The sequence below is a fragment of the Camponotus floridanus genome, unplaced genomic scaffold (genome assembly GCF_003227725.1).
Source record: "Camponotus floridanus strain SB8 unplaced genomic scaffold, Cflo_v7.5 scaffold28, whole genome shotgun sequence".
NCBI lineage: Eukaryota > Metazoa > Arthropoda > Insecta > Hymenoptera > Formicidae > Camponotus > Camponotus floridanus.
Genome location: NW_020229414.1, coordinates 2,006,432 through 2,030,968, shown reverse-complemented (window position 1 = coordinate 2,030,968; position 24,537 = coordinate 2,006,432). Strand labels below are relative to the sequence as shown.

Below are 24,537 nucleotides of genomic sequence, written 5' to 3'. Positions count from 1 at the left end.
AAGTTTAGAAACAGAGAAAATATTTGGTCAAATAATATTATACAAGTACTGGTTAAAAAGATATTAAATATAATTCATATATCTGTCAGAAGGCGAAATTCTCTGCGAAAAATTAATCATTTCGATTAACAAAATTCGGAATATTTTAGTAAAAACGCAATAAATATTAAAAAATACATCTCTGCACTGTAGCTAGATCTACAGTACTAAGATCAAATTGTAATATTCCACACAATTTCTCATACTTAAAATACACCAAAAGTGGATATATTCGTCAATACATGTTAATTCGGTGCGAATTAAAATCCTTATAACTTGTAAACGCTTTTGTGAATCGATTTAAAAATTATACTGAAGATTCTAAACATATGTAAGGACATTTTGTACAATTTTCATTAAATTCTCAATATTTTGGAAATAGGTACAAAACATCCTTAACAAAATTCGGAATATTTCAGTAAAATTCAGTTCCACGCAATTTCTCGTACTCAAAATATACCAAAAGTGGATATTCATCAATATTGATTTTCAGTTACTTTTTGCTGGGATTGTACATACAAAACATCTTAAAAGTTTTTGATTAAGGAAAATTAGAATTGTTCGAGATGATTAATTGTCTGAGATTTATGATCAATTAAACGGAACTCGGGGAGATTCTTGCTTTAAGGTCGAGCCGAAGGTTCGCAATGAAATCCGTTGAGATTACACGCTCGCGTTTCTCGTAGCGAGTTGGTCGCGTATAGGAGAGATACTTTACCGGGGTTATCCAATTATAATGCAACCCAGTTTTGCGACATATGTCTCACGGTAAATTACGAAGTTGCGCGCGCGATATACAATTTAAACCGCAACGTGTCACGAGGATACCGCGCGCATTTTCGTATACATCGTTGCTTTCTCGCTGACAGTCATGCGGATCATTTTCGAATTAGGGTATACGGATGTAACATATTTAAAAAGATAACCGAGATACTTTGTCCAAGGCGTGAAATAAATGACATATTATATCACGAAATATATATTTCTCGGTCGAACGTTGCGAATCTGCGAAGAGTTTAATTCCTGAAACATCACATTTTCGTTTTTTCGAGCATGACTGCACCTTTCTCGCGTTCGCATATATTTTCCACGACAAGATTAATAAACGATATAATATGCAGTTAAAAAAAATCTATATTTTTTAAATTACTCTCTTTTTTGCATCATTTTCTTTCTCGACATTGATATATGATTCGCCCTCGCATTAATACGGTTGTGCCAATATTATTCTCGACAATAAGAATTATTTGTTGCCCGCGATTGATTACCGTGTGATTTATTCATCCGCTAGACGTATCCGATGGACGTATGGACGGTGCGCTTTAATGGTGCGTTATATTTTACGTGAATACACTGCGGTGAACATACTGTGGTGAAATTATCGAGCGACGTCGAACGATAAATTCTTTGCAAAAAAATAGACAAATTAAATTGAAGAATGTAAAGAGAATTCTGTTTCTGATTGGATACTTGATCTTCGAACTTGGATTTATCACGTTCAACCGTAACACCCGTGAGAATTGAAACATATAAACAGAAGTATAGACCAAGTTAATAATATTGTAAAGCCAATATCTTCGACTTCGAAGATTAAGAACTCATAACTTCGCGGAATATATATATATATCTATATATATATATATATATATATCTATAAATGTCTGCTTTTTTATCCAGTTTTTTTTACGGAGGAGTTTCTGCGGGAAGAGAGAGAAAAATGACGACAGGTACCACTTATCCATCGCGACGACGTAATATTCAATACCACGAGATACGAGTGGACAGAGAGAGTTATTAGTCCGGCGACTGTTCACGAAACCGTGCGGAGGGAAAAAAGACGAATCAGCACAGATCGATATATAATCGAATGCTACGATACAATCTGTCGGCATGAAAAATGAATTCGCCGTCTGTCGCCGAAAAGAGAGAAAAAAGAGAGGAAAGAGAAAGAGAGAGAAAGAGAGAGAGAGAAAGAGACAGAGACACAGAGAGAGACAAAAATTTCGACAATGAACGTAGCACGCATCCAAATTGAAGTTTCAATCAACTCGCAGTCGTCTGTGACATGTTGAGGAAAGGACTATCGTTTTCACACACGCTCTCATCTCTTCATTTGACTCTGGATTATTAATCGATATTTACATGTCCGATCTCGCGATCGTATTCTATCGGTGCGATTTTGTCGCACGCGATATTGATTAGTCGCCACATTTTTAATTGATTAAAAGCGCGGCTCGTTTACATCTAAATTATGTGGAATGAAGTTTGGAGAACGGGAAACGAGCGGTGAGCGATGCTTTCCTGAATGCTTTGGCAGCTTGAATTTTTAAGAGCTCTTCTCGAATAATTTGGAGAAGACTAAGCGCTGTTCGCTCTCTCTTCCCCTTTCCCTCTTTCTCTTTAAATATTTCTCTCTTTATCTATCAATTTATTCCTTCTTATATAGCTCTTCATATTTGATGTATCAATTCTCATTAATCTTGAAACGCACAGAAAAGTCTTCGTTAGCATAATCTAAATTACGTGAAATATTTCAGCCGCGTTTAATTTGTCTTTCGATGTAGCTTTTCGAGCAACTGACTTTATTATACGCGCATTATATCAACGTAATTAGAAGCTGGATGAGATTATACGTCGTTTCAAGAATCTGCTCCGCTGGAGAAGCTTAATATTAGGTTTGCCAAGAGCCAGCAATGCATTTGGTTTGGCAGGATTATAAGACTTCGCTACGATATATATATATATATATATATATATATATATATATATATACATACACACATGATGTTATACGTTAAGTTATTCATTTGTGCCATTAAGCAATGATGAAGACTCGGTTTCAAAATAAGCGTCGGTCTCCGGAGAATGTTTGCTCTCGTTGTATCCGGAAATGTTTCTAAAATGTTCAGTATAAATCTTCCAACTATACATTTAATTAAAATAGAGGCAGATTCAATTATACATTTGCTTTTCCCACATACATTTTCTCTCCCTCTTCTCAACTTTGAAATAAATTAGTATTATTTGCGTAGAATCCACTGTCTTTCGCGATACAATGAATATTAATTTTTCAATAAATAATCAGACTTGGATAACAAAATTAATTAAATAGAATGATTCACAAATAACAATAAATTTTCCTCCTCTCAAAAAAATACGTCTCTTTATAAAGCCAAGAAATGATAGTATTATCAACAAGTGTCAAAAAGAAAGCAAAGAGCAGCATCCAGATATTCATCAGATTAAGAATATCCGTGTGATCTCTTCGCCGAGGTGAATTTTATCGAGCGTTATAATCCATGCACGATTTATCTTTCGCTTTTTAGTGACGCGTCGAGACGCGAAAGAGGCGCGTCGTGAGACGAGATATACGAAAATAATGGGAAAGGTGTCGACGCGTGCCGTCACGTTTTCTCGCTGCGTGATCCGCACGCGTCCGTCGTCACTTTGCAAGGCGTTTTACATGCATCCACGTGCACATTCCACGCGACGACAAATTTCACAAAATTCCGCGCATTTCACGCTCGCGATCGCGAATTTTTCCCGATGAGATAGGAGAATCGCGGATCGTAAATCAAGACGGGATCTACTGTGGCGACGAATCAGCTTCCTAAATATCGAGATCGTAGATTGAACCGCGAGATTAACAGTCGCAAGCGATTTACAGTCCCATCGCGCGAGATCGACGTTTTCCGCGATGAATCGAGAATCGAAGACTGCTGAAAATTCACCTTTTTCGACGAAAGATTCAGACTCGAATCTGAATATCTTATCGTTTCTCGCGAAAAAATTCGAACACATATGTCGAACAATTTATACATACGATATAAAATTATTTTATTTTATACCGTAAAATTATTCTATTTCAATTTATACATACGATATAAAATGATTTATTTGCTTGTAATAAATGTATGGATTGAAAGAAAATATAATTTTATCAATTCTGCAATATCAAGGATGTTAATAGTACAGGAAAAAATAAAATTTTCTCGCGACTCATACGCATATTCATACAGGGTTGGAATTTAAATGGCGTATAATATCTCCAAATTCAATATCTTGTAAACGGGAACATTCGATATCACTTTGTCCTTACTTTCGCTATGCACGCAGACGTTGGCGACAAAGCCGGCTTGGTCGCATACGCGATAAGAATGTTAATGCGATTTCACGTCGCGCGATCTGCTAGCTGTCTCGCTTTAGGTATGTAGGTTTTGGGCTGCGGCGAGGAGAATCGAACGATGCCACTGAATCGAACAGCGTCGACGACGACGACGATGAAAGTGTCGCCGCGATTCCGGGTGCGACGACCGGGCCGGGATTTTGCATACAATCGCGCCTCGTCGACGAATAATTAGCCGTCCCGTTTGTTCCTCGAGCAAGGCGCTAATCGATCGCACCGCATGATCGAGCCGAAGCCCAAACTCATCTCGCGTCGATAAACCGCGAGCCAGAAACTTTGGACCAAGTGACGAAATGCGCTTTAGAATTGCAAATTGTGGGTAAACGAGCCTCCTTTCTTTCTTCACGATCATGTAAAACGCGAGTGTCCTATTTAGTGCGATAATCGATTTGCGACATGTAATCGCGGATATCTTAATATACGATAACGATTATACGTAGCATAATCGAATTGAAATTTGAAGAGGGTGATTAAAAGTTCAAGTTTTTTTTGCATTTATAAAAATATTATTAAATTTAATTATTAAATATTATTAAAAAAAACAAAAAAGAGAAAGAGAGAGAGAAATTAGCTGTAGTTTGATTTTTCGTAATATAATTGAAAAATTCTCTCTGTAATATAATAAAAGTATGACAGTTTTTTTTAATGTAATTTAAATAGTTAAAAAAATATTAGGAGAATCATTAATTGCATTTTATTAAGAATCATTATTGCTATTTATATATATTTTCGCACAAATTATGCCCATTTATATGCACATCGATAATAGGCGCATCTCTTACAACGTTAATTGAGCTTACATTAAGAATATTGTGCCGCTGCATAGCGCGCGATAAACGTAAACATCATGTAAATGAGGGCCACATACATATTCAACGGCTGCGCGCTTTGACGTAAAACCCTATATATACTTTTGAAATTAGCAACATTAACAACATTAACCCATCTCATCGTCCGTTTCATGTACATTTACAAATCTAAATATCCAGGAATCTCTGGCGCTTGGAATTTTTTGCGATTTTTTAAGTATATACTTTGCGGCTATCATTATCGTGTTTTCTCGTTCTTGTGTAAAAATCGGAAAATATAGCGATTTATTTGCTTCACGAAGATTATTTGCTGCCGATGTCCGTTATTCGAATAACAACATACTAATTTTAACAAAATGCTCTGTTTTTTGGACGAATGTTTGACTTTATTCCTGTAAATAATTCAAAGCACAGTGTTTCTAATTTTTAAAAATATGTTGACTCCATTCTTTCATATCGAAAGAGGTAATTAGCAAGTGCATCAATAGAGCTAAAGTTAAAATTAATTGTGATTATTACAAGTATTTATTTCAACCGCTAATAGATAAAAATATTTAAAACGAATTTTTATCTTCGATTAGTTATCTTCATTCTTTTTAAAACATAATTTGATCTGTAGTTTTTATATTACATTTTTCCACATACATAAACTGTGTCGACTAAGAATTAAAATTTAATCTCTGAATGATAGAATGAAATAATCGTGACTGTGTTTTACACGTAACGTTTTCAATTAATAAAATTCTTACGTTGACGCGGGAATACAATTGTGGCCGATTACAAAATACGCTTAGCTTAATATCTTCAACGTTTTTATGAATCTAATTTGTCGGGAACACAAGCGTTTCGAGTGGCAAATAATTTATGTCCGACAGGTAGAACGTTCTTATATATATATCCCATCTCTTCAAGTCTTGTTAATTTGTTACCATGTCGCTTTACCGTTTTTTACGAGCACACTTGACGTTCGTTTGAGGACCGTTTGCTGTGTCAAAGGATACACTTTCCCGAACGTGTACGAGAGCAAATACATATATATCGTCTCCATCCACTCCACCGTTCGTTTCTTCGAGGTCCACCCACATGATCGCGATTATTCTTTGATGGAAATCCGATGACTCCCATAAACACAGGAGTGCGGGATACGTGGCACGCAGGCGGCATCGATGGGTCTGTCATTACTTGATTCGGGACTCGGCTCGACAACCGGCCGATCTCGTATCGGACGCATCTATCTGGAGCACCCAGATACATAGGCAGCCTCCACCTGTACGACTCGTCAAAGCGCGAGATCTTTCAGCGGATATGTATCGCGATTTTCGACGGGGTGAGATAGCGCGATACATTTCGCGCCAGCCATGATTTATTCGCTGCGCATCGCGATATGAAGGAAATATTGTTAATATACGTATCCGTGATATTTATCGACTTTGCGCGAGTATTGCTTTTTGTAGCGAATTACGCCTGTATAATAAATTAGGATTAGGATTAGCTTACTAACTGTCGGAATTATATTAATCTTCTTCCATTTCTGCTTTCGAAATCGCGTAACAATAGCTAGGAATCAAGCTGAGAATCATTCATAAATTTTTTACGAAAAAAGAATCAATAAGACAAATGAAACTTGATTATAAATTGGAATAAGAGTCCTTGATACTATTCATTTTGCTTGACATTTATTGGTATAATGATATGCAGGAAAATTTATTTAATTATTTTATTTATCCAAAACATTACGTTTTACTGGCAATAGCTAAAATGTTGCGTTATTGTACCTAGAATATCAAAGAATAATTTTCGAGTATCAAATCCTTTCGCAGAGAACGCCATTCGATAAGGTTGGTTTCTGCAAGATCGCTGAAACTGTTGCCTTCGTGTCTCTCTCCGTTTTATACCGAATAATGGTATATTTACTGACGAAATATCATAAAGAATTGTTTTTAAAAAATTGCTGTGCACTAAATTTAAAATTAATATACGAATTAAATTAAAAATTAATATACGAAGTGTTATATGTTTATGATATGTTACTATTCTCATTTCTTGTACGTTACATTTTCTTTTTATTTGTTTTATCTTACATATTTCTTATTAATTATAAAATAAAAAAATATAAGGATCTTTATGCATAATTTCCAAATGTAAAGGAAATATATTTTTAATTATTTTAGATTACTATTTTAGATTAGTTTTAATAATTATATGGGTAGGAAAAGAATTATATATATTCTTGTATTAAAAAATTTCTATATTTTCCAACTGATAACTTGGAAAGCAGTAAGTAAACTCACGCAATTTTTTGCTTCATGAAGTTACTATTTATTAGCACAATAATAATAATTATTATTACATATGATATATTCATAAACTTATGTCTCCAAGTGATTGATTAATGCAGATACATGTTACGGGAAACGTAACGATACAAATACATATGTTTATATCACAGTCGTAGATAATGAAATTAACGTTAATTCGAAGTTACATTATTTATATAAATGTCTAGAATGTACGCACCCGGATTTTCTCTCGAAAGAAATCTGCGACTCGCGTGACCAAAGTGTGCGTATAAATCTTGCGTTAAAGCATTACGTCTGTTTCACGATAATTCGGTAAAAAATTTCTCCGGGCGAATCTAACTTAGAGATACTGTTATGCTAATTAATCTTAATCACTAAAGGTTTGATTCGCAATGGATATGAAGCGAAAATTTTGAAGCTTTGATAAAAACGATGATGACGCTGAAGGAATGTCAAACAAGTTGAAGCGCAATTGATTCTAAGAATAAAATCAAATCGTTCTAATAATCACTATTACTACGTAGGTACTTATTGTTAACTGTGTCTAGACACGCGGGGGATGGTGAAACCAGTCTTCTTGCGAACGTCGTTTAAACGACGTTCTCGCGCGCGTTTTTCTCGAGAAATCAATTTTCTGCTTTGTGCAGAAGGAAAATACTCGTCTCCATCTTTATATTATGGATCCAAGTGAAATAACATGAGAAAAATGTAAAACTTCAGCGTAAGATTTAAAAAGATTTCAGCATAAATTTTAAAAAGATGCAATTTAAGATGAAAAATAATCGGGAAAAGTCATAGAAATTCAAACTCTGTGAAATCTTCTGTCTTGAAATCTTAAAATTTTAATCTTGCGATAATGAGACACTTTAACTAGAATATAATGTTTCAATTAAATGTTTAGAAATCAATTTTCTTATATTATCTCACTTGGACAGAATTATAACGATCTAGATATTTTAACATTTTACCGAGCATAGAAGTTGTCGACAACAAGATCGGGAATTTCTACCGAAATCTACGGACACATTAACGAGCCGAAACGGTAGGGAGTAAAATTCGTTATACATGGACATGTCATGCACGTCGATCCGACTAATTTTCTAATTAATAATTCATTTAACATCGTATAATCGGTTCGCGAGCGTTACGAGCGTACTGGAAACAATGCTGATGCGGATTTATTGTAATAGTCTAAATTACAAAATGTGTACTCTGTGGACTGTGGCTCTTTCCAAGTCTTACGGAAGCGCGGATCTTGCTCGAGTATCAATTAATTAAACTTCTTATTATTTCATATACTTTGGCACAATGTCTGTTTCCAGTACTCTATACGATATCGCTCGTAATTTTACAATTTATCTCGCACGAACGTTCGGTAGTATATATTTCGGCAGTATATATTGTTTTGATTTGTATATATCGACCTCTACATCGCTTATCGACGCGTCAATCTTATGTATTTATCATTTTATTACGATTCCGCTATTATATAGAGACGTCAATGAATTATCTTACGTTGACAATCTACTTTAGAGCTGACGAAGAGCGGGCTCTTGTTTGATATTCTTTGTTCCGCACAAAGTGTTCTCCTCTCCGACATTTTATATAACATTATTTCAATTACTAGGTCATAATATTTCACACAACAATTCTAACTCTTTGAGCTGATTTACATAAAACTGCATTACATCTTTTTGTTCGGTACGAGTGTTGAATCAGCGATGTGTCCCGTCCTTTTCTCCGAGTGACAATGGCAGAGCAAATAGAGGTTTCCTTCAATTAAAGATAATTGCCACTCCATATTAAGTACTTCCTTCTGAAATTATTGGCTTTTTACCGCTGAACGCGGTCGGGGAGGCATTAAATTTAGCTCCGTCGTAACGACGGTTTCATTGCTAATTATTAACAGTGCATAATGCACTTTGAGAGCCTCCTTGATGTCATTTTCACCGCACGGTAGCGTACGGCTTTAATTATAAACCGTACGTTTCCCTCACATTCGCCAAAGAGAAAGCTTGTCTTTTCACGATGAATAGAGTAACAATGTGTATGCGACGCTCCCGGAAGTATGTTTCGCATATATTTGCATGATTCCTTCTAACCGCGCGCTGTTTAATTTCGTGTCAAGGTTCCGCGCCTTTGACATTCTATCGCGAAAGCGCTTGTTTCTACTGTCGCATTACATTTTATTACGAGATTAGGACATTCCTATTTAAATCTTTAAGGTAATTTGAAACTAATATATGCACAGAATCATGCAAAGTAAGAAAAAAATACAAATGCGTATGTAATATATGTATATTTATTCCTTTGTTTTAAATAAAAAATTTGCAAATTTAATTTATTGATAATTAAAGTGAATTATTTCCACTTTGATGATTTACATATATTATAATCTTTCGGAATTTTATTTCGAACAATTCCTCCTCCATTTTATATTCAGAATTAAATTAAGAGCTTAATCAAATATTCCCGCGATAATAATGACAGTGAAATAATCTATTAGAAATAATCATTGCAAATAAACCGTAACGTTCGATAGTCTCTCTTTTCGTTCATAGTTAATCTACGACATTGATAGACATGATTCGGAAAAGGACTTATCGAAGAGAAGGAGAGTAAAACGGGACGAGCGAGACGTGACTCAGATAGTTCCCCTCGGGGGAACTTTCTGTTTCGCCTCGGGCTGTAGGCAAGATTCGCAGTCGCAGACATCAATCGCAATCGTTCTCGAGAGTGCTTAGAAAGATTGATGAATGTTTCGCCTTGGCCGGAGACGACTACGCGACACTAACGGATTAGTCTATCTCGAGTAAGACACGTCTCCTTTCCCTGTCACCTCTCGCGCTTCTTTGCCTCCTCGAGGTCTCTCCTTTCGACTTTTCTGTCTTCTCAGACAACGGTCCCGAAAACGAAAATAATGTAAAGTCGGAATTCAGCGCGCGTTACCTTATCCCTAATTTACGCCATTAACTCTTAGCAAACTAGTTGGATGATTATATCGAAGGGGGACACACGAGAAGATAAAGATGAATTCGAGTAAAATTACGGGAACCGCGAGGGCTCTTTGAGAAAAAAAAATGTATCCGCCTTTCCTTCGTCGTTAAAGCTTTATCGATATATCTCCTCCTTCCCTTTAACTCGACTCTCTCTACAATTACTCCGAAGGAAGAGCAAAAAAGACAAAAGGATTTCCGATCGGATATCCGCGGTGTCGTCTTTCAGCGTTCGCCTCTCGTACGACAGCTCTCGAGACAGAAATTCGCGACGCCGGAGTCCTTTTTCGAGGACCTCGCCTTGTTCTCCCTTCACATACGCATCCTTCCTTCCCGGAGAGATCACTTCCGGGGTGGAAGGCGGCGGGAGTCGGGCGTCGCGCTACGTCGTTTCTAGGAGAGCTTGGCGGAGGCGTCGGGCTTGTCTCAGAAGTTCGCCTCCAGCGAATTCTCCAGCTCGCTCAGCGCCGGGACCAACGTCTGCAGCGAGAAGTAACGCGACCGGTCGGCCGCGTCCACGCTGGTCACGTGCTGGAACTGGCACGGCTGGCTGATGTTGCTCTTGGCCGGCAGCACGATCTTCTTCTGCACGGGCTTCTTCTTCTTCTTGCCCGGCACCGACAGGCTGATGTTCTCCGGGCAGGAGACGAGACGCTCTATGTGCTGCCACAGATCGTTGGCCGCTTTCGAGTTGTCGAAGCTAAGCCCAGCCAGACGAGTGTGGTCCGACGAGAGACACATGGTGTGAAAAGCGGGTCCCGACACCTGCGAACATTTCGAGGTCTCTTAATGCGCGCGAAAGGGCACGAAGGGAACGTGTGGCACCGAATAGCGATTTTCGCGAGCAGTTTGCGCGCTGAAAGTTACCTCGTTAGCCTTCAAAATACCGCGCGAATTCATTTTTATTTTGCGTTGCGAGCACGAGCGAGGAATTTGAAACGATGTTAAGTATTCCAGGCTTTTGAAATACAAGCTGCTTTGTAATTTACTGAGCGGAATATAAACACAAGAAGCCCTTTCGTTAACATCGTCTAACGTTGCACAGCCCGAGATTAAATATTCATTATTTACCGTTGCTAGCTTATCGGTGATTATACGTAATGATATATTTGCAATAATTTATATTTCGAGAGATACTGGAGATATATCTTCAAATTTCTTCTCTGTTGAAAAGTTAATTCCGTGGATATACATAACTTGACTACTTACTTTGTATGATGAGAGGTTGTCGATAGTCTCGCGCCAGAGAGTGAAGCAAGTACCGCGTTCTGCCAGTAAGATTTGAATCCGTCTCTTGGATCTTGATCGTGTCTCGCCGAGATCGAGAACCACCACGGGTATCCCGGTGAAACGAAGCTCCCACCTCTCGGTCTGAGAGGCGCTGCCGAGATACAGGTTCGCCAGCGATTCGCAGACGAATACCTGTGAAATATCGCGCAAATTTTTAACAAAAAAAATTATTGTTTCTATATATCTCTTAAAAATAATATATACGTGCTCATTTATTAGTTTATACAGGATGTACCTGAAATAATGCACTAAACTTTAGGAGCATAGAGATCAAAATAAAACTTTTTTTCCCTATGAACATGGGTCCGCAAATGAACCCCCCTCCGAATTAGAAGCCCCTAAAGTTTGGGGAAAAAATTAAAATATGGCTGTATTTCAGAAAAAAAGTATTGACGTTACCTATCACCCTCTTTTGAGAGATAAATAAATTTGCGTTTAGAGTGTTTGGTCAATTTCACACATTCGAATTTTAGCTCGGTGAAAAGGTTCATTTGCGGACCATGTTCATAGGAAAAAAAAGTTTTATTTTAATCTCTAAAATACGCTCCTAAAGTTTAGTGCATCATTTCAGATATATACCTTGCTCATTTTATTTTCACATTTTTATGAATCTCAACTTAATTAATTATAACATTTATTAATGCGTATATAATTTAATTCTTGAAGCTTACCTGCGACTTTAATCCGCGAAAGAAAGTCTCAAGTTGTTCTCGTTCCACCTGACTGACGGGATCGAGACGCGATTCATCGCTGTTTTCGGAGCTGTCGCTACCCTCGTAACTCGATGTGGCGGAAGTGTCCGCTTCGCCTGTCGAAGATAGCCGTCTTCGTGTAGTGCCGCTATACTCGCTGTAATAGGATGAGCTGTGCAGCGAGAGATTCGATTGCAATGCGGGACAGGATGACGCATAAACTGGTCCGTTCATTGTTGCCTGAAAAGGAAAAAAAAGAGATGTCAAAAATGTATAAAAATATGATTGATTGATTGAATTTCGTGAAAATGCTTATATCCACCGTTTGCGCATCGACATGAATTTGTCGACAGTGCCTTGTCGACATGAATTTTTTAGAGGTCGTTGATAATAATGAAAAATATGCACATTTCACTGTTTATAAGAAAAAAACTTGCATCGAACCTCTGGCTATTGGAGAGATTATAATAATTATTTTTCTTTTTACTTAGCATTTTTTTCGTCCCACTTTACGCTCTTATTTTTCGTATCGAAAATAGAATACATATAAAATTTATTACACAACATTGTATTCATTATGCAATATTGGGATACACTGGGCGCAGAGAGGGTTTATTATTTCGCAAAGGGAGAGAAAGTATGCCATCCCTCTGCGTGCGCGCACGAAAGCTCATCGATTTCTGGTATATAACTGAATTGCACGCGAGCACCGCGGTGTTGGCCTATAAATATCCACAACGCCCTTTATTAAGCGTATCTCCGACTACCCCAGAAGTTTGAATTGTCATCGCAAAATGGACTCGTCGAATAGGAGCGAAAGCTAGAATCATGAGTCCGACATGATCCGACTTATTTACATTCCAAAACGATGATATTACAACTGACAATTAATCGAAATACGAAGGACTTGTGGGAAAAATATTTTATCGAAAAATTAGAGAAAAATTTTTAAAATTCGAGAAATGTCAAAATTGAATAGTTATATTGGATAATATAATACAATATGATGTTGCGTTGCAGGATCGATTGTTTTATGTACAAAGCGAGAGAACAATATATTTGCGACAATTTTTTAAATTCGTCTGATGGGAAAAGATTTACGAGCACGGTGTAAAAAGCGAACGAGAGCGGGGTTTTACAGGGGTGGACGATCCCTTTACTCCGATATTTGACCTCAGAGGTGAGAAAAACTGGGTCGTCGACTTCGATACTACGATGACGCAAGAGAGAAGAACAGAGAGAGAGAGAGAGGGAAAGAGAAAATGAAGGAGATACCGACAACCACTTCATGAGAGAGCTAATCAGCCAACGGCATCCAGGAGCGACCCACTTAATGCGCGCGAGAAAAGCCCGGCCTTAATTCGATCGACGTGCTTTTAATGATACTCGCCCTGATGACTAATCGTTAGTTATACGCAATCAATCGCTCGGCTGGTTCTTACGCAGAAATTCTACTACGATGACTACGAACGACCCCTTCATTGATGACGAGGACGTCTGATACGCGATCGTGTCAATGATCCTCTGGCACTTGACAAGCGCATTCTTCCGTTACTCATGATTGCTGCTGACGCATCGCGTCGCCGCGTAATAACCTCGTTGACCCTTAAACGAGGAGAGATAGAGAAATGTTAATGGAAAGTTATTTTTTCAGTAAAGAATGTGAGCACGTTTATTTATATTTCATATAAAATTGTTTTTATATAAATCTGTATATCGGATATTTTTTGAATATCCAATATATACATGTCAATTTTATGTCATATGCACATTCGAGAATAAATTTAATAAATAATAAAAATTTCTCTCAGCTTGAATCGACAAGTTACATAAATATGTACAATATACATTTTACGCGATTTTAGATTATTATAAAAAAACAATAAAATAAAATAAAAATTCTTTTGATGAAAAATATAGTCATATAGAGATATGTAGGTCAATGAAATTAAATTTGTCATAATATTAAATTCAATATAACTACGGAATGTCAAAAATTTGAGAATTGAAATTTTTATTTCTTTTTTATATCAATTGATACACTAAATTATATTAAATATATTTAAAGTTTATTCTTGTAGACCGAAAATTAATGGGATTTTCTTCCAAGTTAATTGGCACGATGGGATGTTGTCACAGCAGAAATTTATTATATTAATTTGTTTGTCAGTAAAACATAACAGAATATCGCGATATTGTAACGGTTGCAAATTGGATGAAGAAGTCATCGGATTATTTATTTTTGGCATCGTATTACAGAGAGAAAGAGAGAGAGAGAAATCTCTGTAAAACATAGAGACAGCGCGGGCTAATGCATTAATATTGATTTATGTAAATTCAAAATGTCCTTTCGTACGGTTTCTCGTAAAAGCAGAATAAATACAGCCGGAGACACACACGCCCGCCGAAACGACTCTCCCTTTCACAATCGACCCGCATTTACCGATATTGTGCGCGTTGCGAGATATCTCGGTGGCGTAGCGTAACGTTACAAATTGAAACGCGAGCCGGTCCGTGTCACCGCGTGCGCGAAATGCACACCGGAAGTGCATTGTCCACCATTGCGACCGGGGATGCGCAACCATTGTTTCGCGCGCGCGATAAGAGAGAGGCCCCCGCTTCGCTTCGTTCCCTAGATAAACTGCAGATAATTATGATCGCACGCTACCCCGCGCTCTGGCTCGCATATTCTCATGAAAACCGGCGCATATGCTCCGCTTCGGGACGTGGAGGATAATTGTCAGACGGATTAATTGGATCGCGGTGACTGTGAGACTTCCTTTCTTCTCGAGTAAAAGTATCTAGGTTCCAGTGATTCTTCTAACGCTTTTAAAGTGCGCCACGATTTCTCGTATTAGAGATTAATTATTTAATTAGAGATTAATTATTAATTATTATAAATTTATATTTAATATATTCAATATATTTTATATATTTAATATATTTTTTTAAATATATTATATTTATTTATATTTAATTATTAAGAAAAGTAATTACTGAAGTACGCTAATTGTTATAAAATTGTTCATAATTGTTATTATATTGATTGAGCTGTTGAATAATATCGTTAAAAATGCGCGAAAAAATTTCCTTGCAGGAACAATCCTCTCTTTAAATCATAAGCAAAAACTAGATTCGCAAAACCAAGCAACAATTATTAATTTTATATTTAGCAAAAGAAGTGACCAGTTATTCTTGAATCTTATATATTTAATGAAATAATTTTCCTCTTTTTTGCGATAATAAATTTGTTGAAAGAGAAATATAAAGGAATATAAAGTACGTTTTAAAGAATGTGCATTTAGCTATAATTCCAAACACGTTAATATATTATATAACATTTTTCGATCTTTTTTGTCTCACTGACATCGTAAAGTTTCGCGCAGTTGAAATTTAGCAGGCACGTCCACACTTTTTGTCCCAAGCTGGAAGTTACGTAGGCGTTCGCGACGCGATGTCGCGATTGCGACACGAAAATACTTGCTAGAAAGTGGGTCGTGTTTCTTATCGCGTCAATTAAGGGGCGATAAACAGCGTGGAATGCACTTAGGGATTAAATTCGAGGACGTGTCGCGACGGGGTTAATTGCGGATGAAATTCCGGACGAAGGATGCGATAAAGTCGAATCGACAGAAGTCGTCGTAACTTACGTTGTTGAAGAACCCGAGATGAATTTGTTGGCACGAATGAAAAATCTATTTTACATCGAGAAAGAAATTTAGTAGAGTTAATTAAATGTGAAATTTAAAACGTTGAAATTTTTCACTGGCTCTCTACTAAATTTTTTATTTAATTCTACTAAAACATTTGGTAGGTTTAACGAACCAACGGTATTTGATTCGTGCCGACTAAATCTTTCTTCCTCCAAATAAACTTTTTATTGATTGGTAGCTTCAAAGAAATGCTTTGCTTGATTAAACTGAATAGTAGAGAAAGACTTTAATTTCTATATTTTTTAGAAAAAAATTCGTAATGGCAAATAAAAGAATTTATCGGACTTAAAATCTTATCAGTTCTATCCATTTTTCTTTAAGTCAGTTGTTATTTTGAATTAAAAATGAAAGTCAGTTGTTTTCAATTAAATTTGATTAGATTTGATTGAACCATTTCTTTGAGAACTAAAAAAAGCCTAGTTGACTTAACTAAAATTCTATCAGAATCAACTGTACGAATTCTCTCTCAGAGCGACTCTCAATCAATTGCAAGATTTGATTAAGCTAACGAAATCATCTGCTTGAAATCAACCAAAAGTCTATTAGGTCGAGATTCAACTAAAATTTAATTGATTCGACGAAATCTTTTCTTGCAGTGCAAGCAAAATAAATCGCGAAAGAGAGCCTAAGTTCGAAGCGATATCGAGAGAAATTTTATCATGTGATCCAAATATAATAATTAATAAATATATGTAATAATTTAATTAATATAATAAATATATGTCATTTGAATGGTTCCTAAAAAGACACAATATTGAAACGATTCGAAGTGAGCTAACGAGTAATAGTCTCGACAAAGAAATTGGAACTCGCGATTTCTTTTCGGCGCTAGACGCGAGGCGATTCGACAAGTACGTCGCCCGCTCGAGATGAAAGATTAATTACCGCCAGACTAATTAGTTTTGTGGTTGCAACGGGGTTAAATGCTCCGGCTGGAAATTTATAGCTCGTCCGGCGCGGCGAACGCTTCGTCGAGCGTGAAACGTGCTCGCAATTAAAAGTAGGTAATCCGGAGGCCTTCGGCTCTATTGTCGGCCTGTCCGGGTTTAGAGCCCCGCTCTTCCGCGGGTCATTCGTTCTGATTAGCCGTACACAGCGTGCGCGTACACAGTTAATTGCTTTCTTTTGTAAGCCACGCGGAAATTCGGTTCAACCCTTCCCGCAGAAACCGCTTCCATAAATATCAGTTAAGGCTCCAACCGTGCAGTAACTGATTTTCCGGCCCACCCTAAAAATAGAACGCCAACGTAGCATAGGATTAAATCTCGGTTAACTTTGATTAAAATTTATGGGGACGATTGTAAACGTGAGCGAGAATTCTGCTTATTTATGAAATTTATTCAGTTATGGATCGCGATCGCGATACGATGCAGAGAGGAATATTCTTCGAATCGTCCTTTTTACTTTGAGTTTAGAATGCTGTTTTAGGTGCGGCGATGCATCTCTCGCAGAGGTATTCCCGAGATGCGGCTCTCTGCTCGTGACACTCTTCCCGGATGTCTCTCATGTCTTGCGTGGAACTCTCTCTCTCTCCGTCTCTCTTTTACTCTCATCTTCTGATAGACAGCCGCCTCTTCCTCTCGCGGAATGGAGAGTCGTGACGGGACAATAAACGCGAGTACAAACGACGACGCAATCTATCGACGCGACTTTAACGCGCGACCATCTTTCGTCTGCTTCTCTCGTCCAAGCCTCGTCTCTCCCGTTTTGGTTGCCGCTTCCCCCCTTCCGACATTCCCTTCTCCATCTGTCCCCATTGTCTTTTCCATCTTGATGCTCCATTGCATTCACCGCATTACATTTCCCCGTTGTTCACCGCGACGTACCCTTAGTTAGCGGTGCATATGCACGCGGGATGCATTCGCGGCGCGGAAATGCGGTTGGACGGTGCAACGACCGGCGAGAATCCCGCGCGTGACGCACCGAGGAACTTTGGAATTCCCAATAGTTAACGTGTCCATGGATTCACGAACTTCTCTCTATGTTACAAAGCGTGTAATAAAGACAAAAGAGAGAGAGAGAGAGAGAGAGAGAGAGAGATAGACAGACAGACAGGGCGACAGTAGAGTTTGTTATGTCTAGTGAAGTCTGTTAATAGAACGCAGCGAGATGGACATTTATCCAATGTGCAAAATGCATCGCGAAATAATGTCGCGTTGTGATATCCGACTCGTAGGAAGCTCGACTGATTAGATAAGGTGCTGATTAAACACTTGTTGTATCATATGATGTTGCTTGGAACGCGACGAGCTAAAACGGAGTCTTATCCTAGTTTAAAAGATATTGTATATAACTTGGAAAATATTTACAATTAAATTCACAATATGTAGTTTGCACTGAGAAAAAATCTAGTTGCATTAATTAGAATTCTGGTAGATTCAACCAGTATGTCTGTTGGAAAATGGACGAATCAGAATTCTTGTAGGAATTACCAGATGAATCTGATTAATTTCTTCCTGTTCAATTTACCAAATTTTCTAGTTAATAATATTAAACTCGCCAGCATCAAGTCATCTAAAATTTTTTCCATCTAATCTCAAAAGCCTGTTTAATATTTTGAATTCCAACAAGATTATTGGATAAATTCAATCCAGATTATTGAATAAATTATTTTAAATTCAGTTTATAATTAGAAATTAAACTGATAAATAGTGATGCAAGAAGAGGATGCAGCTTAAACACACACAATCAGAGAGCTAGCGTCCTCTTTCTCGCACTACTGCTCGTAAGAGAAAAAAAAATACTTTGGATTTAATGTTAATACTAGTTCTTTATATACATTTTATGGTAAATATTGAATACTAGTTAAATTAAGAGTGGCTCGCCGCTTAATGGCAAGCAAAGAAATTAATGTAACAAGAAATTTTATAGATCCAACCAGAAAATACTAACCAAATCCTTATAGTAAAATCTATTAAACATTCTAGTTATAAAAAATCAAGTTTTATCATGATAATTAGAAATTCTTGTTTGATTTAATCAAAATGCCTTCAATCATATACGTCTTGTTGGTACAATCAAACGATTTTTCTCAGTGTGTACAAAACATTTAAAAAATCCGAAAAATTACAGAGCCGAAGTTATAATATCCTAGTAGTTTAATATCAATTTCCTTAGCAATTTGTCTACATTCCTTTCAATTTTTTTTATCTCCTACATTTTTATTTTCATAGATTTTAATTTAAAAGTATGCCCTTAGTCTCTCTCTGTCTCTCTCTTTTTCATTCGCTCTCCGGAAATATTCAAGAAGCGATGCACGGAAGTTCCGCTCTGCATTCTTTGTGATACGCTAACGTCGCGAGATGCCTGAAATATTTCGCGTCTTAATATTTTACGTGACGAGAAAGGAATGTCGAGATGATGTGAGAATTAAGGTTAACATTGGTCGGGTATGACAGCAACAATGTCGGTTTAAATTGTATATAATGTCGGTTTGCTTTGCCGCTGATGCTGTTGTTGTTGTTGCAACGCGAGTTATGCGATGCACACGCGCATCGTTGCGAGATTAATGCAACTTTGCGGTAACCACGCGTTGCCCTCGCACACTAATTGCACGCCGTTTAATATACACTATTAAATACGCGCAGTACCTAATTTCAGTCTTTATTTACATTCGTCGGCAATTTCAGCAGTTTTTATTTGCGCAGTTGTTAGCTTGGGGAACTTTTCACGACCTAACTAAACATCATTGAAGAGATTTAAATCAGCAAAATTTAATTATGTGCCAATCACAGAGCATTTCCTTCTCCTTCACAATAATAAATGGAAAGCTAGAAATTATATTATTAATTTTTTTTGCGTAATCTTTTAACGACTATTTCACTAAATATATTCATTAAATTTATCATGACAGTTGTATCATTAGAAATCAATAAGCGATAGCATATATTTCATAATTGAAATTAATCTGGATTGATGTAAATTGTAGTCAATTTTCGGAACTTGTGGAAAGAGAGTGGATTAGCGGGTGATCGTAAAACCTTGGGCTGAAATAATTGATAAATTGGCTTAATTATGTCGGGGAGAGACAGTCATCGTTCCGACATGTCCGAAACTCACCGCGTAGCTGTGTGCACAGCGATAATTATCCCGCCAATTAGGTGCGCACATCATCATCACGCCTGAAACAAGTGCTGCGTGCACGCGTGTCGTCCATGCGGGATATGACAGAAATGCCAGACGGGTGACTACTCGCGTAGTAGCGTAATTATTATGGGGGAACATGAATGGTCGTAATGAGAAATGGCGTCATCTTTATCAATTGCCGGCACTTGCGGAGAAATCGAGGGGAACACGCGACAGCCACGGAATCGCTCACTTTCTCGCGATCATCTCCGTTTTGCGGGTATTCGATCACTCATGAATCACTGTGCATAATCGATGACGAACCAACATGACGTCGGATTTGATGTTAACTTACTAGTCATTCAATTTCAGTCAATGGATTGGATACCAATTATTATGTATTTTTTAGAAATGTTATATTAAATATTTTAAATATAATTTAATTTAATTTAATTTAATATATTAATTTGTAGATATTAACATAATTAATTTAATTTAGTAAATATATAAACATACTTCTTAAGATATTTAATATAATATTTCTAATATAAAAGAAACATACGTATATGTATAGTTGTTAATTAAATTCAATTAAATATTAAATATTATAATTACAAATTATATAAAATAATAACAAATAATTAATTACAAATTATAAAATAAAAAATTACCTAATAATATATTAATAAATTATAATATATAAAAATGATATATCATTAAATTGGAATAAAAAAAATATTTTTAAATCACTGACAGTTGACGAGACTTTTGACAGAAAGATACTCGATCATATCAAATAATAAGTTCCTTGCTATCTTACCGATTTCTTTTCGATTACGTAGAAGAGAACAGTCGTTAAGTGTACTTGACAGGAAGCATTTATTATTCGATAATGCACATCTCACTATATCAATGAGAAGCGTCGCACTCGAGTGATCACGAATTGATCTCATATTCAGGTCAATTGGATAACGAACGATAAATTTCCGTTCTTACATATTAAACGATTAAATGGAAATCATCAGTGAATCACGAAGAGATTGTTCTTAATAAAAATTATAACCGCGATTTTTGTAGCGAAATCTTAACAGCACTCGAGTAGAGACATTTGTAGCCAATTATCAGATGACGAATATCACTTTCTCGTGATCGAGGTTCTTGAATATTCGTGACCGCGCAATTATTCACGGAGGATTATTCGTGAATTAATCACCTTTACCGATATCCGGCTCGAATATCACTTGAGATGAGCTTGTAAATCTCGGTATTCATAAATTATATCATTTATCGCGAGATTTCCAAATTTTCTATCAATAAATTAATTGCCAAGCGAATAAATTCATGCTAAATTAATTGATAGAAAAGAAAAGAGAGAGACAAAATAATTTAGTCTGAAATTTTTAAATTCTCTCATCTGTTGCTTTCATGAATTATTGCGTCTGATTTTGAGATCCTTGTTGTCATACTTGTTGTCGAGAATAATTACGTAGGTTTTCTTGCTACCTGAACGAGATTGACAAAAAGATTCGTAGGCGAACGCAGAGGCAGACAATAATATTTAAAGCGAGAAATATACTTTCTCGTAGTCATCGATGTTTCTTGACGCCATCATAGCATAGTATTATTACCGAATGAATTTCTCGCGTTTAAATCCGGGTCAAGTGTTGGGGAAGCAATAAACTTGCAAATCTTGGTTTATCGTTTCATTAGTTCCTCCTACATATTCAGTTTCCCAAAGGGAGAATTGTTTCGCCATCGCGCTTAGTCAAACAGGCCTATCGCAGTTTAATTGAGACAAATGTTTTAATAATCGTTGTGCGAATTTTATAGTCGATAATTATCGTAATAATAACGGAACGGTAATTAATAATAATATAAATTGTATCCTTTTTATTTGGCATTAACTGTCATCGGTTGAATACTTGCTTGAATATTTACGATCTGTATATTTTACAGGTTATTACCAGTAATAATGTTTATATTTTATTTACGAATTAAATTTCAATTAAATTTTATTTTTTTTTAATTTTTATTAGGAAATTATCAGGAAATATTAATTTTAATAATGCTGTATTAAAATTTTATATGAAATATAAAGATATATGTTGTGAATAATTTAAATTTTTATTAATAATACAAATAATAAACATTGGAATAAGTTTCAAGTAATATTTCGAATTAGCAATAACTAGAATAAATAACTTTGTGAATATTAGCTAATCATTTCGCAGAGATCTCACTCGACAAATAAATTTTGATCCTTGATCTTTGACTATCTTGATCACATTTGTTTTTTGCGTGATTGATTTATGCAATATACCAGCTTGTAATTCTCTCGAACGTTTGCGATTTTTTCTGCCATATATATTTTGTAAGGATAATAAATTGTGCAAGTCGATTGTGCTCTGTCTGTTCGAAGATAATAAAACGGCGTCAAATAAATCTGATGATTTGTTGGAGCCTTGACCTTCTTTGAGCTTTCAACAAAAGAATATTAAATCATTCCGTGTGACTTGTAAAGCGAAGATTTCAAAATACATATCAGTGTAATTTTATTTACGTTGAATCGCTTATTAATCGATAATTGAGACATGATATTGCACAACGATATATTTGCATCTTAATGTATGCACGCATCTACAAGTTCGAGTGGGGTAATCGAAATCATTGAACAAATAACATAATAGTTTTCCTCATAATGCGAAGATCTATAATTAGATAAGATCTATAATTATTAGATAAATTATTGAAAAGTTATAAACACTTTATCATTAAAAAATTAATATGCTATTTCTATATCCTATTATTTTTGTAAAAATCTTTATTATTATTCTTTCTATCTCTACTTTCTCTATTCTTTTCTTTCTCTGCATTACATAAATTTGTATATTATATAAAGTGTATTTCGTTTTTTTCGTGTAACTATCAATTCACTATTCAGTTCCCATGTTTGGTCCACTCACGAATTACACAATAGAAATGGAACACAAGCAACGGGTATATTTATCGCGATATGATAGAAAGAGAATGTTCTGCCGTCAAATAAGCAGTTAACTAGAGAGCTGGGAACTATTTTGTATTTCCGTCAATTATCGCAATAATTACAGAGGGATCACTTGGAAACGATCGGACATTTCTCAACTGATACCTTCTGTTGCTCTATACTCGCGATCATATGCGTCATATCAACGGATAGACTGTTCTATTACGAAATGGCATTAACGGTGATGAAGAAGTCACGAGCAACCCAGATCCTGAGGAGGATCTTTCTTTCACTGAGAGAGAAATGTTGATCTGCTTCGATATTACGAGTTGTCCTTTGAAAACTCGTTTCACTCCGATAAACATATATCGCATCTTTTCTCTGAAAAACCCGTTTCGCTCCGATAAATGCCGATATAAAACGTCCTGCAAAACATTGAATGGGGATTCACGTACACTCTCTTCGCGAAAATTCTCTCCTCGGGAGAGATATTTATTTAGAAAAATAATGTTATCGAGTTTTTCACGATGCTATCCTATAAAATATATAGTGGAAAGAAAAATGGGCAACGATCCAGCGGAATCAAACAAAATTAATCTTACATGAGTATCATATATGTGTATACAAGGAAAAATATAAAATATACACATGAAAGCGTAAGGAAGAAATTCTCTTTCCGATGAAGATTTTCTCAAAGAATAACGCAACGACATCACGTTCGAGTATTTTCTTAGTTTCATACTATCATTTATAATGCACAAATCATTGGGGAATGGTAGAGTATTATATCCAAGTCACGAATAAGATCGTGTAAATATAAAATTCTTCTTACAAATTCTCTCCGAGAACTGTCCGGAAAATACGACGGTCGACTCAAATTTTATTTTGCGATCATTACCCATTCAGAGGAGATCCTTGCTGCGTCAACCGCTCGTATCGGTAAACAGGACTCGTCGCAAATACGGCCGCGTCAATAAGACCCGGACACTTTTGCGCTCTTGGCACTCACGTATGGAACCAGCGTTCGCGTTTCCTTGCGATTCCTCGACACGCAAGCTCGTCGCACGCGAACCGGATAAGAGAGCTCTCCGCCAGACGCCAGGATCCTCGGACGCGAAAATTATCATCGCCTTGAGACCTTCCCGCGAGCACTTCTGCGCCGAGTCGAGCGGATACACGCGACTGAGACGACTGACTGCGATGCCCACGATCGAGAATCTCGACGGTGGGGAAATGGAGAGTAATCTGAGAGTCTCTTTCCTCCGGGTGCGAGCGTGGGAAGAAAAATTAACGATCTCGACGATCGATTAGTCGTCAATCTTCCTTTCGACGTTGTCGCTCCCATTCGCGTGCGATTCGCCGGACAGACAGGTTTGAGATTATCGCGCATTCTAGACTCCTACGCACGGATTTTACATCAGGATGAATGGAGGATTTGCCTCTTTGCCGGACAATAAACTTGAT

At 36.5% G+C, this 24,537-nt stretch overlaps 1 protein-coding gene across 1 annotated transcript; it reads right to left on the bottom strand.

Annotated features, from left to right (window-relative positions):
• Window positions 1–7,329: 7,329 nt before the first annotated feature.
• Window positions 7,330–24,268, bottom strand: LOC105248298. The gene is made up of 4 exons (XM_011253028.3): window positions 23,972–24,268; window positions 12,292–12,552; window positions 11,540–11,752; window positions 7,330–11,095 (listed from the first exon to the last, which is right to left on the bottom strand). The coding sequence occupies exons 2-4, from the start codon at window positions 12,544–12,546 to the stop codon at window positions 10,757–10,759; spliced, it is 807 nt and encodes a 268-aa protein (XP_011251330.1). The 5' UTR covers window positions 12,547–12,552; window positions 23,972–24,268; the 3' UTR covers window positions 7,330–10,756.
• Window positions 24,269–24,537: the final 269 nt, after the last annotated feature.

What these genes read in the sequence shown, in the direction of transcription:
- LOC105248298 (XM_011253028.3), bottom strand. Translation starts at nt 12,546, where the DNA reads ATGAACGGACCAGTTTATGCGTCATCCTGTCCCGCATTGCAATCGAAT. An exon ending in TTCGCGGATTAAAGTCGCAG is followed by an intron (nt 11,753 to 12,291) that starts GTAAGCTTCAAG and finishes GATATTTCACAG; the next exon opens with GTATTCGTCTGCGAATCGCT. An exon ending in ACAACCTCTCATCATACAAA is followed by an intron (nt 11,096 to 11,539) that starts GTAAGTAGTCAA and finishes AAATGTTCGCAG; the next exon opens with GTGTCGGGACCCGCTTTTCA.